The sequence below is a fragment of the Cyclopterus lumpus genome, chromosome 22, assembly GCF_009769545.1.
Source record: "Cyclopterus lumpus isolate fCycLum1 chromosome 22, fCycLum1.pri, whole genome shotgun sequence".
Lineage (NCBI taxonomy): Eukaryota > Metazoa > Chordata > Actinopteri > Perciformes > Cyclopteridae > Cyclopterus > Cyclopterus lumpus.
In genome coordinates, this window is record NC_046987.1 from 7,675,916 (window position 1) to 7,693,507 (window position 17,592).

The 17,592-nt window shown below is 40.1% G+C and overlaps 1 protein-coding gene across 1 annotated transcript in view; it reads right to left on the minus strand.

The window, feature by feature from the left end:
* ralgapa2 (Ral GTPase activating protein catalytic subunit alpha 2) overlaps positions 1 to 15,067 on the minus strand; it is an 84,612-nt gene extending 69,545 nt beyond the window's left edge. The window contains 3 exon segments of the mRNA XM_034525332.1: positions 1,037 to 1,086; positions 1,408 to 1,518; positions 14,488 to 15,067. Of these exon segments, the coding sequence (XP_034381223.1) occupies positions 1,037 to 1,086; positions 1,408 to 1,518; positions 14,488 to 14,593 (267 nt within the window). The 5' untranslated portion in view covers positions 14,594 to 15,067.
* Positions 15,068 to 17,592: the final 2,525 nt, after the last annotated feature.

The window sequence follows — 17,592 nt, forward strand, 5'->3', positions numbered from 1 at the left end:
CTTATCTCCTCAGCTCACGGGTAAAAGCACACGTTGGCACAGGCCGGGGCTAACAGGGGACAAATGAGGGTTAAGCTGCTTTCAATATTAGTTTTTTTATTTTTATTTTTTAAATATAATAAATATGTCGGCGGTATAAATTCAGGCTTTATTTACAGGTTAGATGACTGGATGTATGCGGACAAGCCTTCTTGGAGAGCAGAGGAGAAAACTTCAGGGATGTCCAGTAAGTTGAGGACTAATCTCAACGAGGATTTTAATTTAATCAATTATCGAAATATCTACCAAACAGCAAGCTAAGACGTCCATGAATTACAGAGTCCAAGCTATACTAGATATGCCTGACTAGCAAATTATGAATTCATAGCTAAAGACAGATAACAGCAATGTCTGGCCTGATGTTAAAGATCCTCTCTTTCTGTGCTTTCTAAGCCGGAATGATTTACTCTATGTTAGACATTACACTCCCACAAAGTCCGCCCAGGTGATCATAAAAACTAGGACAAGACATATTGTACAAAGAGGGACAAACAGACTGCCCTCCCAATTTTTATTTTTATTTTTTCAATCTGCTGTCACCCTTACAGCCCCGCCCTGAGCAAATGTAACTGGAGAGCAGGCTGTTTGTATTGGAAACTGGAGCTGCCTTTGGAGTCAGGTGGGAAAACAAGGTGGGGGACTTTAACCCGCATGTGGAACATAAGAGTGTTCAGAAGAACAGAGGGAGGGGCCAACCGACTGACACAAGACACACCCACTCTGATTTGCATGCACACCTAGGTTTTAGAGACAAGGAATGAACTGACAGCGTCAAAGGCTGGAAAATGATTGAGCTCGGCTTTTTTTTTTTCTTTCTCAGAATGATTTCCAGGCTATTTGAGGCAAATTCAGGAAGTAGCCAGCGTTAAATGCAGTATGGCACCATGGAAACTACGGTTCCGCCCCAGAGATCAGCAGTAAACAGGTTGAGGCAGTAGCAGCTATCAGTGGAAATCAGAGATGGAGACAGTAGCAGAGAAAAAGACAGATGACTTACTTCAAAAATAAAGAGGATAGAGTCCAGCTCCTCCCTTTGAGATTTGTTCCCTGAAACACAAGAAGTACTTAAGGTTTTTAAACACACAACTGGGAGGTAGACTGCATTAGCCTCATCAATAATGCAACAATAATAGAGGCCATTTCGTGAACAATTATTCAAAGGAATTTGTGTTACCATGAGAGCATACTCCCAGTGGGATTTAATCCCTTACGCCCAATAGAAATTGCTGCTTTATGCTCACTGTGCTGTAAATGTGGGGCAGAGAGGAATCAACCCTTGTTGTAACACGAGAGAGCAGGGAGAGGGTCAATTATTGAACCAGCATTGAGGGTGGTGGGCTCAACTAGTGAGTGAACCTTTGAACTCACCTTTTAGTTTTAAGTTGCTTTCCAGTGTAATGAAATTTTCATAGAAGATAAAATAAATCTGAGAACAGTTGGTTTCGAAGAACGGCTTCAATTCACTCTTGTCAATGATATCTGTGAAAGAAAAGGGAAAAAGTGTCATGACATCTAACATCTAAACATAACATCTAAAACGTTTTGGTTATATAAATATAGAACATTGTAGCTTTTATCACCCTAAATCTGGATATGGTCAATAACTTTGTATAACTAAATATCGTAAAAATGAAAACACATTATTCTGGCTATAGCTTATATTTGTATTGTCCTGTTCTTAAAGGCAGAATTACAGTTAATGATACAATACAATAATCCAAACTCATTTAAATAAACAATAAATGGTGCTGCTTGTTTGACCATAACATCAGTTTCGGTGATGATTTGCTTTCTCGGAATTTCTGTACATCTTCCCATCCAACAGTAATCCATCATTAAATTGATTTAAAGGCTAATTTTGTCCGTATTTCTTGTAGTTAGTTGTGTGTGTCCACGTGTCAGTGTTCATTGGAGTGCACAGAAAGTTGAATCCTACAAATCTTGCAAACACTTATTTTGAGACAATTGAATGCTTCTGAGCAGTCCAGTGAGTGTACCTCCTTCTTTTCAAGCAGCTACGTGACCATCTCTAACTCAAAAGTGACACTGTTGAACATCACTGTTGCACTGACAGCTTTCCACTTGTTTCCCATTTTGCAGACAGCATCGGTTTTACATCAAGGCAAACCGCTTTACTTCCTTATTCTGCGTAACTTCCCTCCCCCTCACCTGTTAACGTCAGTGAAATGATGACAGACTCTTTGGAGGTGTTGAGAAACAACGGTTTATAAAAATCTCCCCTTTCTTTTGACAGTCTGATACAGTATAATAGATTCCTCGTTTGAGGTGGAAAGAGAAGCATAATGTGAGACTTCACATACAAAGACAATGAATTACTTTAACGGAAAATAGCATAAATTTGCTACAGAACTTATGCTCAACTCTCAATCCACCATTTGGGGTGTCAGTTTAGATGAGTTTGGTGATTCCTTCATGTGGTTGTGGGTCCTATGGAGATTGAGAGGGGCGGTCTGGATCAAGGCCAGGCTGAGGTACATGTGTACCGTCGCAAAAAATCCCAAATTCTCCATATAATGAATCCCTATCATTTGTCAAACTTAGACAACCGTGGTAATGAGATAGGCCTGCTCTAAATAATCAAATGTAGGCCAGGAGCAGTACTGGCACACTAACAGCAATTAAGGTTCACCTTCTGTTGCAATTCTCCCTCTACCACATGGCAAACTGGAAGACTCCCAAAAGCAGTCCAGCACACGGGAGTGCTGGAATTCTGTAAAGAGTACGATGAACTATCTTTGCCCTGAGATTAAAGCAAAGATAATAATAATAATAATAATAATAATAATGTACACTTGTATTGATCCCAGTGGGGAAATTCTTCTCTGCATTTAAGTCAAACGCATGGCTGTTGCCAAGTGGGCGATTGGCTCTTTGAAAGTTAAAAGGAGACATATCACGCTCATTCTTGCTTATATTCTTTAAAATGTTTGAAAACCCCTTTATTCATACTGTCTGTCACACATGTAGTGGTATAGATGAATACTTGTATTCACCCTCAGTGTATTTTGATGATCTTAAAATTGTTTGAACAATCACGGGTAGCCAGAGACCAATTCTACATTGAAAGTTTTCCCCACTCGGTGTCTTGCACACTAAAGAACACATCCAATGCTCAAACTCTCCCACAGTTGCAACGCTATATTAAATGCCCCTTGCTCCTGGAATTAAACATCTGCTTAATTCACATTCAAGCGCAACGTTCACATCCTAACACCCACTGACTGGAAACCTTGAGAAACACTTTAATGGTGCGAGTAATGATTGCTCATGCTGCGACTTACGTCTTACAGACAGTAAGAAGTGCACAGGGCAATTCTTCCCTCTAGGCAAAGTCTGCTTGTCATTTGCGAAGCAGCACCACGGCTGTGGCTAAGATGTTATCTGGCTTGTACTTATGACAAATATGCAATGCATATATTACACCATTTATATTTTGTAAGAAAAACACTGAATATAACTGGTTTCCCACTGATAGCATTGGTTTCTTTGTGTTCCAAGCTGGCAGGATTAGCTTGCAACTAACTTGTGTTCAGTATCGCTAGCCAGTCTTATGGACCAACAATAAACGCTCCTGTCTGAATACCCCATGGGTTATGATGCTGGGCATGTGCAATTAACTGTAGAGAAAGGACTTGAGGTTATAACGACTCAAACACCTCTCAAAGACAAACATACTAATAATATTTCATTGGTATATGTAGGTAAGACAATTGCAAATTTTTCTGCACATTAATTCACACGTTAAGTCTCTGAAATGAAGCTATTCTAGTTATGGTGGACCAGAAATGTGACCCAGGCCAATACCCGAGGGTTGGGGTATGACAGCGCTCCAGTCTTAGCCCATCACTTGGTTCAGTTTTCTAAAGCTCTATTTTGTTGGAAGGGTTTCCTGATTCTGGTTAACCTGCAAGCTCTGGAAAACAGTGTCAGAGGGGAAAGGAAACCAAATTTGGAGGGGCGCAAGGGTCAGTGTAGGTGTGTTGTTGTTGAGTTATAGTGTCATGCATGTCACCAGGTGGGCTGCTGTTCAGATAAAAACGTCTGAGCCAACTTACAGCTGCCTTGCTCTACATTCAGCAAACTTCCATGCCAAAATTAATTTGAACCTGTCTAAATACACAAAAATTTTAATATCAAACAGGTCTTATCAGGGGAAACAGTGTACCTGTGTGCACGAGAGAGATAGAGAAAGAACAGAGAGGAAGTCTGTGTGATAATTATGCAGCCAATTTGAATATTGTTGCATGCGTGACGAGTTGATGGGGGGTTGGGTCAATTCCGTATGTCATGCTGCATGTCACAGGGCCGTCATCTTGTGCTCTCCATCCTTCAGACTCACTGCTCTCCATCTGCTCAGATACCCCAAACCGACCACTGAAGCATGATGGATGGATTTCCAGAAAAGACTACAAGCCTAATGACAGCAAGCAATAATCTGAGGTGGATGCTAACCCTCTTGGAAAAGGCTGACCAGACCCTGGCGGTGCAATTCAGACAAAGACAGTCCAAATCTAAAATTCAAGATGTATCTGTACAAACAGGGTCCTGTCCAGGCTGCATAAAGTATGTATGTCAAGGGTCAAAGGTGAGCATTATTCCTCATGCAGGAGTAAAGCCATCTGTTCACTAAATGTTTAGACAATATGGGCCAAACAAGAGAACATTAACAGCGTCTTTAAATTATTGAACAAAATGCATTAAATTCCAATGTATTTCAGAATCCTTGTTTGTCTTGTGTATGCTAAAATATTGGACAAACAGAATATGATAATTATACTTTTTGGTTACTACCTCTGATTCAGCTGAGGAGAGTACAAGTAAAAGGTTAAAAGGTTGTATAAAGTCCCCTGGGTGGACTTTTCCCCCCTTGCTCTTGTAAAAGAAATACTTGGCTGAAAAGAGGAAGTCGTACAATGGAGGTGAGCATTGTGAATTGCAATATCCAGCGAGATCCGTCACTCAATGGGGTCCACTGACTTCTCAGGTAACAGCATGCGGACAGAGAGAGACCGAACCTGTTCTCCGGGCCCTGTGAATTCAGGGGATGACACCCTATCCACTGAGCCCAACAAGATAACTAGCAGGAAAAGAGTGCTGGATGAACGGCAGCCGTACAGAGGGCTGTGATCACACAGGGCTGTCACGTGGGAGGGAACCACGTGTCTTAACACTGGCGACTGCAGCTAAATGAACCGATAGCTTGGCTCCCTCGTTTTCAGAACCCCCCCTGTTCAAGGAAGCAACGTTAATGCCAACACTCAGTGACGGGGTTCGCACATAATAGCACTTCTTATAGAGGGGAGAGTACTGATGAGCAGATAAAAGGAGAAGAGAGTGGATATAAGGGTGTATAAGAAAACCCAGCCAAGTTCAGGAACAAAACAAGCCACGGGTTAATTGTTGCCCTAAATGCTATCTTAGTAATTCTACTACTTATTGACTGAGGCTAAATACTCAGCTATTGCCCCACTTCAGCTGCCTAAATTGCAATACACTGACTATTCTGCAAGGGGATATTAAGTCAGCCTGATTGTTAACCGACAAAAAAAAAAAAAGAAGTGAACAATGGACTAGATACTGCTGACTGATAACTTAATGATGCAGAGACCTGCAATCTTCTCTAGTGGAATCAATAAACACATGCCAAACAGAGCAGCCATGGCAGGTTTGGGTTGGGGGACACTTTCTCCATTGTGATACGTTTCCTGTTAAATGTCAGGGAAAGGCAGATGTTCCAACCCCATATGAGAGGACCATCTGGAAAATAATGTGTGAGTGCAAACAGCCAAAGCTGAGGGCCAAACTGTAATATTATGAAGGGCAGAAAGACACAGCATCTTCTCAAAGTGTTCTGTTAATGCAAACATTGTAAACGCACTTTCATTTCCACGGGAAAAAAAGTTTTCCCATCAGTGCAAAGATTATGCCACTATTTTCCAACCCCTGGCTGGATCACGTCACGAAGGGTCTCCCTGCGCCTCACTGTGACTTCTGGGGCCAAGGGTGAAAGGGTGGACTGAACAGCTGAGTGCTACACAGTATTACATAAATCTATGGCATGTATTTGGTGTATAACAACTTTGCGTAAGGTAACCATAGGACACGTCCATCTGGTGGGCCAAGCAGCATCAATTTAAAGCTTCAGCTGAATAATTACTGTCTCTCTCAGTTGCTTGCTATTCTAATGAACTGACGTTAAACTGGGTTTGCCCAGCGAACACTAGGAGAGCGCACACAGCGGTGTGTGCACATAGGGCTTGTTAGCCAAACTGGTGAAGGTCATCTAGTCAGCCTTTGGTATATTTACACAATCAAAGCCAAACTGGCCGCTCTGCCAAATGCTCCCTGTTCAAACTTAATCAGCACACAACATATGCAATAATAAGTGCTCCCATTTAATGTCCAGGGGCTGTGTTAAGCCATATTTAACCCTCTGGACAACCCACAATGCATACCATTTAAACCACCTGACGCAAGATCATTAATATGCCACGTCATACTCAAGAAGCAATCTAATTAGGCCTTTGATCAGACACACACTCATTTGTATTAGCTGTGGGCTAGCTAACACTCCAGGTGCACTTTATTCTTGCCAGAAAGGAGATGGGAGGGGGGTAGAAAGAGAGAGAGAGAGAGAGAGAGAGACACACAGAGCGAGAGAAGACAGATAGGTTTCTTTGGCAGTGTGCTCACATCAAACACAGAGGACTCTTTAAGAGCTCCGGCAAAGGGATGCCTGGAGGCTGCCAGCACATAGTAGAAGAGATGCGGGGTTGGTAGCTAATGTGGAAGCTAAGGGGTGCACCAGAAATGGTGCTTCCCTTCTTAAATGGTTTTCTACAAACAAAGAAAAAACAACTTAACATGTTGCATGAGATTGATCATTTCAAGGTGTTCTTTTGGGATTTCCTTTTATGGCAAAACTTGGGTTATGCATAAGAGAGACCCCAAAAAGGCAAACTGACAGATATAATACTTTTACCAGTTCCAAAATTATACTTATCAATTCCAGCTTCTACATCTTAAATCTCACCTTTTTGTAATGAAAGAAATCCCACATTTAGCTTCTATGCATTATTAAACACTAAATACATTGTCCACAATTTTCTTTCACCATAAACCTCACATTTCTTCCACCCTCCCACATAGTTTAAAATTGTCTCTTTCAATGTTATACCGTAACTAAAAAAAAAGTTAACTTACAATAATTACATATATTAGTGACATTTAAATGATGCCATATTGTATTATATGTGCATTCGGTTATCGTGTTTTCTTCAGCCACGGTGAAGACAAAAAAAAGAAGCAGATCAGATACTTTGACCAATGAGTGAAGAAGTTGATATTTGACCAAAGTAAACAGAGTATAATCATAAATCTGTTGAAAGCAGCTGAGGAGGGCAAGTCTGTCACATGATGCAATTTACAGGTACAGTAACAATGTGTAGCAGGTTGCATGAGCCTCATGTAAGGCCTTGATAGCACACAGCTGATTCTGATACTGGTGAGTGTGCTCCAAGCTGTGCCAGCCGGGAGACGTCAATCATAATTCAACACTCGCTGGGCCAAATCAATGTTCTTTATCAGGAGGGGGTCGATTGGAGCCAATTCACTTAGCTTTCTCTATCAGGTTTGACAAGAGACTCATCTTTTAGGAATTGGTTTAACTTATTAACCTTTAAGTTTGCAGCATTGCACAATAGTAATCTAACAACCATGTACGCCTGTAGTGGGCTCGCACGCGTTTATATAGCAAGTAAATAAACTAGCTCAGCCATGCAGTGCATCATCCTCTCTGAGTAATGGGCAACATTGCATATAGCCTACAGTATGATGCCAGTCTGTAATTACTCAACTTTATTCTAAATGTCAACTGGCTTGTAATGGCTCTAAAGAAGAAATGGAAAGATAAGGATAAATGCTACAGAGTGCCATTATATTGGTTATGATTCAGGGTTCAGCACTAACTGCATAATTACAAAAAGGGCCATTCCTGCAATTACAACACTTATGTGCATAAGATAATTTCATTATGACGCCACTGTGCCAAGCGCTTGATGAATGCCACTCAACTTGCGGCTTGTCAAGCTGTGTAACAGATTGGGGACAGTGGGACGACACAGAGCACAGTGTGAGAGTCATGGTAGAACTGGCAAAGCCTGACCTTATCCCAGTCTGAGTTCACACATTAGAGAGGGGCTTATTTCGGCAGCTTAGCACTGAGGAGCTGCTAAACTGGCAACTTTCATTCTCCATCATCAGGTGGCACTAATCTCCTCATCTTTACCAACACAGGGATTTCATTTGTCTCTCTGTAAAATCAGACCTTTTGGACAGCAAGAGAAGTCTGAAATTCAAGGTGAACATCCAACTATTTGTGTTTCACCGTACACAGTTGTATAATAATATCTTCCCTTCCTTCCAGCAAATGGTATAAAATGCCCCAATTCCTATTACAAATTATTATTATGTTTAATTATAAAGTTTAACAAATGTATGCTAAAGATGAATCTTGCGCTTAATGTCCGTTCATTAACAACGCTAAAATGAAAACAATAACCAGGGGAAAGTAAGAGAGGCCGGAAGAATTTGATTTATCGGCGACAGAAGACAAAACATCTGCTCTAACTAATGTAATAGCAATAGGTAAGGATTGCCATTCAACTTTAACTGATCCCTCACTTTTTTTTGACGTGATGCATTTAATCACAGAAGGGAAGAGACAGAGAACTGGGAAACAATATGTAGATATTTTCTCATATCTTTTGCCGAGCTAAAATAACTCTAACAAGTCTCTGTAGCAATCTGCTTGTACTGTAAGCCAAAGCTAAGTGTTTATTTTCCTTTGGCTTTAAACCTGGAAATCCATACCAGATTAGCAGGAGCTTGGACTTTCAGAAAGGCGACATGAAACATAAATCCACTTTGAACTCAAATGGTGTCCCAGTACACTGCAGGTCTTGGGCTCGGTTTGGCTATTATAAAAGCATGACAGGTACACAGTGGAACTAGACAAACGGGTTTTTCGTGTGCAGTGTCAAATCTTGCGTACATCTTCTACTGCAGGACACTGGTGTTTTTTTTATCTCTAGCTCCTAAGCGGGCCGGCAGAGAAAAGAAAAAAGGGAAAAAGGCCTTTTCATTTACCACCCTGAAAAGCTTGGTTATAAGCAAGCCCTGCAACACTTAACAGTAATGAAAACAAAAAGTCCCCAATAAGAAATGAAATACTCGGTAAAAAGAGTTTAAGTATTTCATATTAAAAGTCTAAAAATAGTTAATGCTTTTGTTAAGTACAAAAGAGGAAGAACACAAGATATTGAAATAGATTAAAGTATTTATGCTTTTTGATGGAGACTGATAAGAAATTACTCAACCGGACCTCGGGTGCCATAATGACATTAGTGCAGAATGTGTTAACTAACAAGACCCATTACTGATTTAATAAACATTATTGTGTTATGAACACACAGCAGCATCCACCTCACCATTAAGATGAGAATAATAATAATAACTTTATTTATAGAGCACCTTTAAAAACAGTTTACAAAGTGCTCTACATAGAAGCAAGGTAAAAACATATCAATACAAGTAAACATTTCAGAAATACAGGAGGCAAAGGAAACCATGCCACATAGGCAATGAACACAATAATGGAATAGAAAAATACAAATACAAAATAAAGCAGAACAGACAAATTAAAATAGGGGAAACAAAGAACTGCATAAAAGGACGACATGACTTAAAAGCAGTTCTATAAAAATGGATCCCAGCAGACACCATGAGGTTTGGTGAGCCAGTACCAGTAATATAATGTGCAACAGCTCTGTTTTATCATAGATATATTTTTATTCTAATACATCTGGGATTGCAGCATATGACTTTATTTAGAGGCCAACCAACTTTGGATTTTTAAAGGCTGATATAACAATAGTTTGGAGCAGGTCAAAGCTTATAGACGGTTAAGAACTGACAGCGTCCCGTTATATATTAACAGGTAACTTTTGAGAGGAGAAATTATCTGAAAACGGGTCAGATATGAGACAAATACTACTCTTCAACTTGCCATACGGAAAATCAGCTGTTCCTGGGACGGCAACGTTTTAAACAACATTTTCTAAACCAATAGCACGAATATTTGCATTGAAGGTTATTTCATGGAGAATTACTATCGGAATTTTTCTTCTCAAGCAAGCTAAATAATGAATATCTAAAACATAATACACATTTTTACAGCGTACCATAAGCTGTAGTTGTGAATGCTGGAGAAATAAACAGTGATTCATGAAAATGATGACACGGTCCTCATATTTTACTATCCAATGTCTTCTGTAAGACTGGATCACCTGTTCGAAGGTAATGTGTTGGGTTTGGTATTATTTTCCACAAATTTTAGGCCGTGAAAATATTTAAATAACACAATTAGGCGGCTTGTCTCTGATTTTGAGATGTGGGCAAACCCTGATTCTCCATCTCATGTAGAGCTTGACTGATATAGGATTACCAGTTTACAATGGTGAATTTGGTCAGGGACATTTCAATGCAACATTTAGCCCAATAACGTCATTTGGATTTAGTTATTTCAAAAGTTCTATCTTGCTACCTACAATCCAAGCTAAAACCATGAAACTTTACATGACAACATTATTTAAATAGTTAAAAACAGATGATTCTGTCGAACCGGGTACCTTGTGGTTACGGGACGACCACTTATCCCCATGAACTACAGCCGACCTGATAATTGCCTGCACTCTGGCCTTCACAGCTATTAACAGTGTCACTAACAAATGCCTAAATGATTATGTTTTTTCCCTCTACTTGGGAAAAAGTGTCATACTGCTTCAAACACTGTATTTTTATCTTATAATTAGGGTTGTCTGATAATTTGGCCAATGGCGGGATTTAAATAATTTTGAACAGATTTAATTTTCAAGTTGAAATAACAGTCTATGTGTGCTTATCAGTGTCGTCAGCAGCTTCAACTTCAGTGTGTGATAGCCTGTAAGGAAGTAAGAAAAAAGTTACTAAAACCCATTCGCGATAGCTTACTCTGTTTTAACACTTGGCAAAACCCCTCAAGAGTCGACACCATGCCGACATAGTGTGGAATAAAAGATGATAAGAGGCTGATGTTATTCACACGTCTAACATGAGTGTTTTACAAAAGGGTAGAATCAGAAGTCGAGTGATCTCAGCCTTTACTTCAGCCCCACAGAGGACCTTGTTGAAAGCCCTTCCAGTGTTGTGCACATTGTTTCCTCCAGTGCTTCACCTTGCAATTTCCTCTTATACCGGCCGTGCTTTCAGTTGACCTTGGCCTCAGCAACACTTGGAGCACGCAGACGGACAAAAGTAAGGTGGAACAACACGATATTTAATTTCTTCTAAAGACAAGTGCAGATTTTTCTTTAAACAACATTTTAAAAAGCATTAGTTTAGGCCACAAACTCACAAACAAACACCTCTGACTGTTGTCACTAACAACACCTGCACACATTCACTGTTGTTCCCATGCAGTTCACCAAGAGGTCCAAGCTGAACTTGTTTACAGCAGTTGAAGAGAACAAAAAAGAAACAAAAGCTTTTTGAGATGTAGTGCTATTCAGTCGATTAGGTAATGTAGTTATTTGTCCTTCAACCATAGGGTCCATGCTCAAATAGGGCAAGGATATATATTGCTGAGTTTTTTCAGACTGTTCCAACTGTTCTATAATTTTGGCATTCACCCACTTAGTCAATATATTTACATTACTGATGATTATCTATTTTAAAAGTATCATCCAGCAGCACTGACTGGTCTTTGACCTGTCCATGGAGGGAGAGCAAGTGAAAAATCTCCTCCAGGAATAAACAATCCAATTAGTGAAAGTTGTTCTACATTATTGCCTTTTTTTGGATGAATGGGGGCAGTTGTATGCAACAACAAACGCAGAAGGACCGTGCTCGAGAAAGACTTTGAGCAGGAATGAGTCATTTGTGGCTCCATTGAGAGAAGCAGTGAGCAATCAGGTGGTTTGCTGAGCTCCTGTAATTAACAACCTCAGCCAAATCTAGCCAGGCATGACCAGCACATTAACATGCAGCGGCTTTCACACTCTATCCCACAGATCTGCTCAGTCAGTGAGCAGAAAACCAATACGGGGCCACTCTGAAAATAGCCCAGAACACAGATTGTACTTTCAACACCAATACCACTGATACTAGGACAAGTTTCAACGAGCGGGTTTAACAGACCTTTTACAATGACTTTTGAGGGCGTCTACGACAACATTAACAAGCTGCCATTAACTCAACTTTTGTACAAATATTGGTTGGACACTTGACATTTAAATGATCTGCCATTACAGGTGATAGGCTTGTTTAAAGTTAACTGAAATACAGTAAAGCTTTACATTTAACAAACATCATATGAGGGAATGAAGTCCAACAGCCTCACTTTGTTTTTATCTCAGGCAAATGTTATTCTTGTAATTCTAATGACTAGCAGGATTTACCAAAAAAAAAACTGTCAGCAATTAAATGAGGCCAGCTATATTCCCTCAAGTCCCTGTGCCAACCTCCACAGCACCCTGTCTCTCAGCACTGTTTCCTGTCCACACAGGAAGAAGCAGCAGTCGGAGGAGGAAGTCCTTACTCAGCTGAAAGCACGGTGAAATCAGAGAGGTTAGGGGGACATCAACGTGTAGGCCCTTCTATCAGCTGCTGGACAAACACACCAGTCTTATCTTTAACTGCACATGGGTGAAATAAAAACAGAGAGCATGGAGAGCTCGGTATTGACTTCAACTTTGGTTGTACTAGTCTTGACATTGAAAATGTGCTATAATAGCCGAAAGAACTAGGCTGGCCGTGTTAAGTTTTGTTCGAGCACACTAAAAATGGTGACACTGATGCCAGCTGCCACAGCTTTGCCACCGTGGATAAAAATCTATAAAAACGGGAAACACGCCACTATGATTGATGCACGCGTGTCTGACCCGAGCACGCATCAGTTAACAAATAGTTCAAACCCTAAACATCTAAAAGATACCTTGATCCAGACTTATTTCCAACAACTGTGGTCCACAGTCCTCATGTCTTTATTTATTGTATTTTGAACATTTTGGTAAATATCACTACATATTAAAACAAACTATAACAAATAAAATACAATACATCAGCCTGCTCTCCAAATATCAGCATTAGCCAGTGGAAAAACCCATATTGGTCAACCTCTAGAATAAATATGATGAGTTCATTAGACTATATATTAAACTGCATTACAATCCCTAGATAAACTCTTTGGATACAGAGCAATACTTGAGCATAACTGACCTACTTTGCAATTCTGCAGAGAAAGTACATTGTACAGTATGTTGCACTCATAACGAATCCATCACAGTTTTCCTCCATTCATCACTTTTTCCCTTTTCACTCTCCCAAAGTACCTAGTGACCCTGTTTTATCCTTGATACTATGAATAACCGAAATGAACATATGCTACAGTCCCCGGTACTATGAAGGTCATCTTGTGCAACTGAAGTTATAGTATGAAGTTGATCTTGAGTCATGTGGATTCAGTTTCAGCGAAACAGAATGCACATAATCTATTTAACTTGCATGTCATCTCCTTACATTTTGCAAAGTGGATTTGACATTCAAAGAAATCCACTAAACAACTCTTTTAGATGGATCAATGAATGAAACCATGAAAGTGGATTGGAAATAGGCTCCATTATGTGTAATATAAAACTCAGACGTGCAGCACAAGTAAATGTCTCTTTGGAATATCACAGACCAGGACAGGGTTGTAACAACAGCGTTATGACTGTCACACATACTGCATTTTCTTGTCCAATAAAAAAAGAAACAATTATTTCACGTTTATATATTTTTTGTATATAAAACAGAGTAACTTGATGGCAGCTCTGCAAGCTAGAAATCCAGAGAAAAAGCTGGATTCTCACGTTAAGTAGACACACGGTGACCTCTGTCTGTCAGGGGGTCGAGCCAGTGTTGCAAACACTAGCCAGGCTGACACAGGACAACATGACAACAAAGGCTTGTGGTGGGCATCTGCTTCCGAAACGACTGATGCCCTGACCAGGCAGCATCACTTAGCATTGGCTAGCTAGTTAGCCACAAGGGGAGCTAGCTCCCAGTCGCTAGCATCCATGCCTCACCTCAGTGCGTCTTGCCCGATATTAGTACATTAAAAAAATCAATGAGAACTTGTTGTGAGTGGCAACCACTTCCGCTTTCGAAGGTGTTTTTTTCTCCGCGCGAATATATATTACCTGCCAGCTAGCTTGCATTAGTCTCCGCGGTGACAGCCAGCCGGCTAACCTGACGCCTTGTTTGACGTTAGCCGTCGGCAGCTAGCTGGAGCTAGCTAACCGTCGGCGATGCAGCATCATAAAAAAAGAAGCCCGGTGACATTTCACTCACCTAACAGTGACCGCAGGTGTTTGAGCCGGGTCAGCACGTCCTTCTTTGGGTCCAGAACTTTCTGTGTAGATTTCTTGACGTCTCCATGCCCCCTTCGAGTGAACATACCGCTGTGAAATGCAACCGTGGAAGCTGAAATCACCTGTTTCCCACCATGCACCAAGCCTCCAGTGCGACTGTCACTTTCCTCACCACCACCACTCTGCTGCCTGCTCGGTAAACATTCGGCCAACTGCCGCTGGAGTCCTGTTTTCTTTTTTTCTTTTTTTTGGTGGGTGTGTAAACACGGAAGCGCAGCCTGACAGAGAGGAGTGGTCAAGATTATAGGAAGAATACGCCTCCTTGTTTATAACCGTTTCACCGCGCACTTCCAACGATGTCTGCTTTTCACGCGTTTTAACCTTTCAATATACTTGACGTATTTGTAGTTTAACGCCGAGTCGTTACACGGTTCCTTCGCCGTTCAAGTCCCGCGCCGTTAACGTAGTAACGTTACTATGAAGGTCATAGTAACGTCTTAGAGAATGGGAAAGGCTGGTAGTGAACTGTGGTTCAAGACGGTCACTCATCTACCGTCTAAAACAACCGATTCCACTTTAATTCACACAATAGACGTCTGGTAATAGGAGATCGGGGTCTGGTGGTGTAATAGCTCCGAAGCGCCCTCTGGTGTTGAAAGTAGTGAAACACAGTTCACTGACTGAAGAGGACAGAGGGACTTAATAGCCAACATATTTGAGGGCATGGGCCTGCATGTTTGGGATCACTCTACTACCAACACATATTTCCATTATTAATTTCTCTACATATTATTTTCTCGATAATATTTTGATATATAAAATGTAAAAACATTTTGCTTGTTTTTGTACGCCCAATATTTAAAACCCCCAACATCTTCAGTTTGATATTACAGTAATTCATTATTATCAAAGGTGTTTAATTAGTAGTACTTACTTAGTTTTCTGTCATTTCACTAATTGATTAATCTACTAATCATACTCGAGACTAGTCTTTTTCAGCTTTTCCAGAACCTCAAGAAAAAGTAAATTAAAACCAAATTATAATGCATGTTACAACACACTTGTGTTTTATAGGCTATATTTCACATTGCTTGTCTGAGATTGAGAGGCACCTGGATGACCACAATGCAATGTGTGTCATTAATATGTGATCATTACAAATTCAATGTCTGCACTTTTGTTTGTAGACAAGACGGTTTTCACTGCAGACATTGCCATGTGTGATAAGCACAGACGTAATTAACAACATTGACATTGGCTACATTCCGGTGTTTTAGTTCTCAGGGCTTTGGTAGTGTGGATGCTGGATCTATAGAAAATAATCACCATTGATGCCATTGGTGCACCTGTGAGTTTCCTGCTACGATAAGTGTAACTAGGGTAAACGTGTATGTCTGCTGTAAAGAAAAAGTAAAGAAAGGTCCATTGAATGTAGGTTATATCAATAATTTATATTATCAAGATCAACAATATTCTGTGTAAAATGGTCAGTTTGTTCATGTAATTTTTCATGCTGTATAAACTCCAGCTCAGAACCCTGGTCACGTTATAGTCAAAGCCTGTATTAAAAATACTGCAGGTCTCCCTACTAATATCCATAATGAATGCACCATTTGTTGCAATGCAGTTATGAATGAACCAAATAACCTAACTTCCAGATCAAAGACACTTGTATTTTTTTATATTCACACTCCTCTACAGTGACACTTAGACAGAGAAAAAAGGTATAACAGCTTCACTGCTCACTCAAGCCGCTGCCACTTGACACTTGATCAAAAAGAGCTCTCCTGCAGTTAAAGTAAACTAAGGGTTATAATAACCTCACGACTCTAATGGATTTTCAAAAATAATTTGTTCTACATGGTTGTGCAGACGGCAAATTCCATCTTGGAAATGAAAAAAAAAAAAACAAGTGTTTACATTCTGAGATGAATCTTAAGTTTGAAGAAATTGGATGCATCCGTTAATCAACCCCAACAAACTGACATTCCATGCAATCTCACACTTTCGCTTGTCTGAACCTATCGCTCTTATTTTGGAGGCAATTAATTTTGAGGCTAAGCTGGGAGAATTATTTTATTCACACATTTTAGACACATCTCATTGAAGATAGAGCTTAGACTGTAGAGTTCAACTTTGTGACTGAGAAATCTTTTCAGACTTAAAGTCTACTTATAAAATAAATAGATAGACATATAACTATAACTGTGCCATTGTTCCCCCTATCACATATCACATAATGCAACACTGTTTTTGTTTTTTCAGACGTAGTATTATAAGATATAGTCTACTATTATAAAAATAATATTTATTTTCTATTTATTGAACTCACAAGAAGCTCAAGTGAGTCAAGGGAGATTTTGGTGGATCAAATTTACCAGGAGATGGCGCCTAAACCATTGGCGATTGGAGGCAAACAAAGCAACGCATTGAGTTTGTTTATTCCCATGAATAAAAAGTGCACATGTGTATCCTGTAAATACAGTTGTAAAAAAATACAAATAAAAAAGGTGTAAAATAATTTATATTGCAAGAAAAGGGAGGAACTGTCATCAAAGAAAACGTGAGACAAGTCTCATAAAAGGAGTCAGTTTTGTTAGAATAACTAAACACGGAAAGCAAAATAAAAGCATTGACGGGAATGTCAGCCTTGAGTAGTCGACTGTGAGGGATCACACACTCTCCAGAAAGAAGACAAGACTGTATTTTATTTCATCCACCACCCACGCATATTGAGCCCTGACAATGTGGAGAGAGTGTTTGTCTCTCTTTTTCAAGGTTCTGCACAATGGATGTCTTGAATGATCGGAGAGGGAACAGAGGGTAGTGAGAGCGGAGGCCAAAGAGGAGGAGTAAAAAAATAAAAGAGGAGTAAAATCAGCCTTTGCCCTGCAGTTTGGTATGACACTCATTATCTGAAGTGGCCCATTCTGAGGAAGGAGGAGGTTGTCTGTCACAACAGATGTTGATTACACAAAACAGGGTAGTTTGGTAGGATGCGTGAAGAAAAGCACAAGCACACACACACACACACACACACACATACAATTAGGGTTATTGTTGGTGTCTTAATTGATTGTAATCA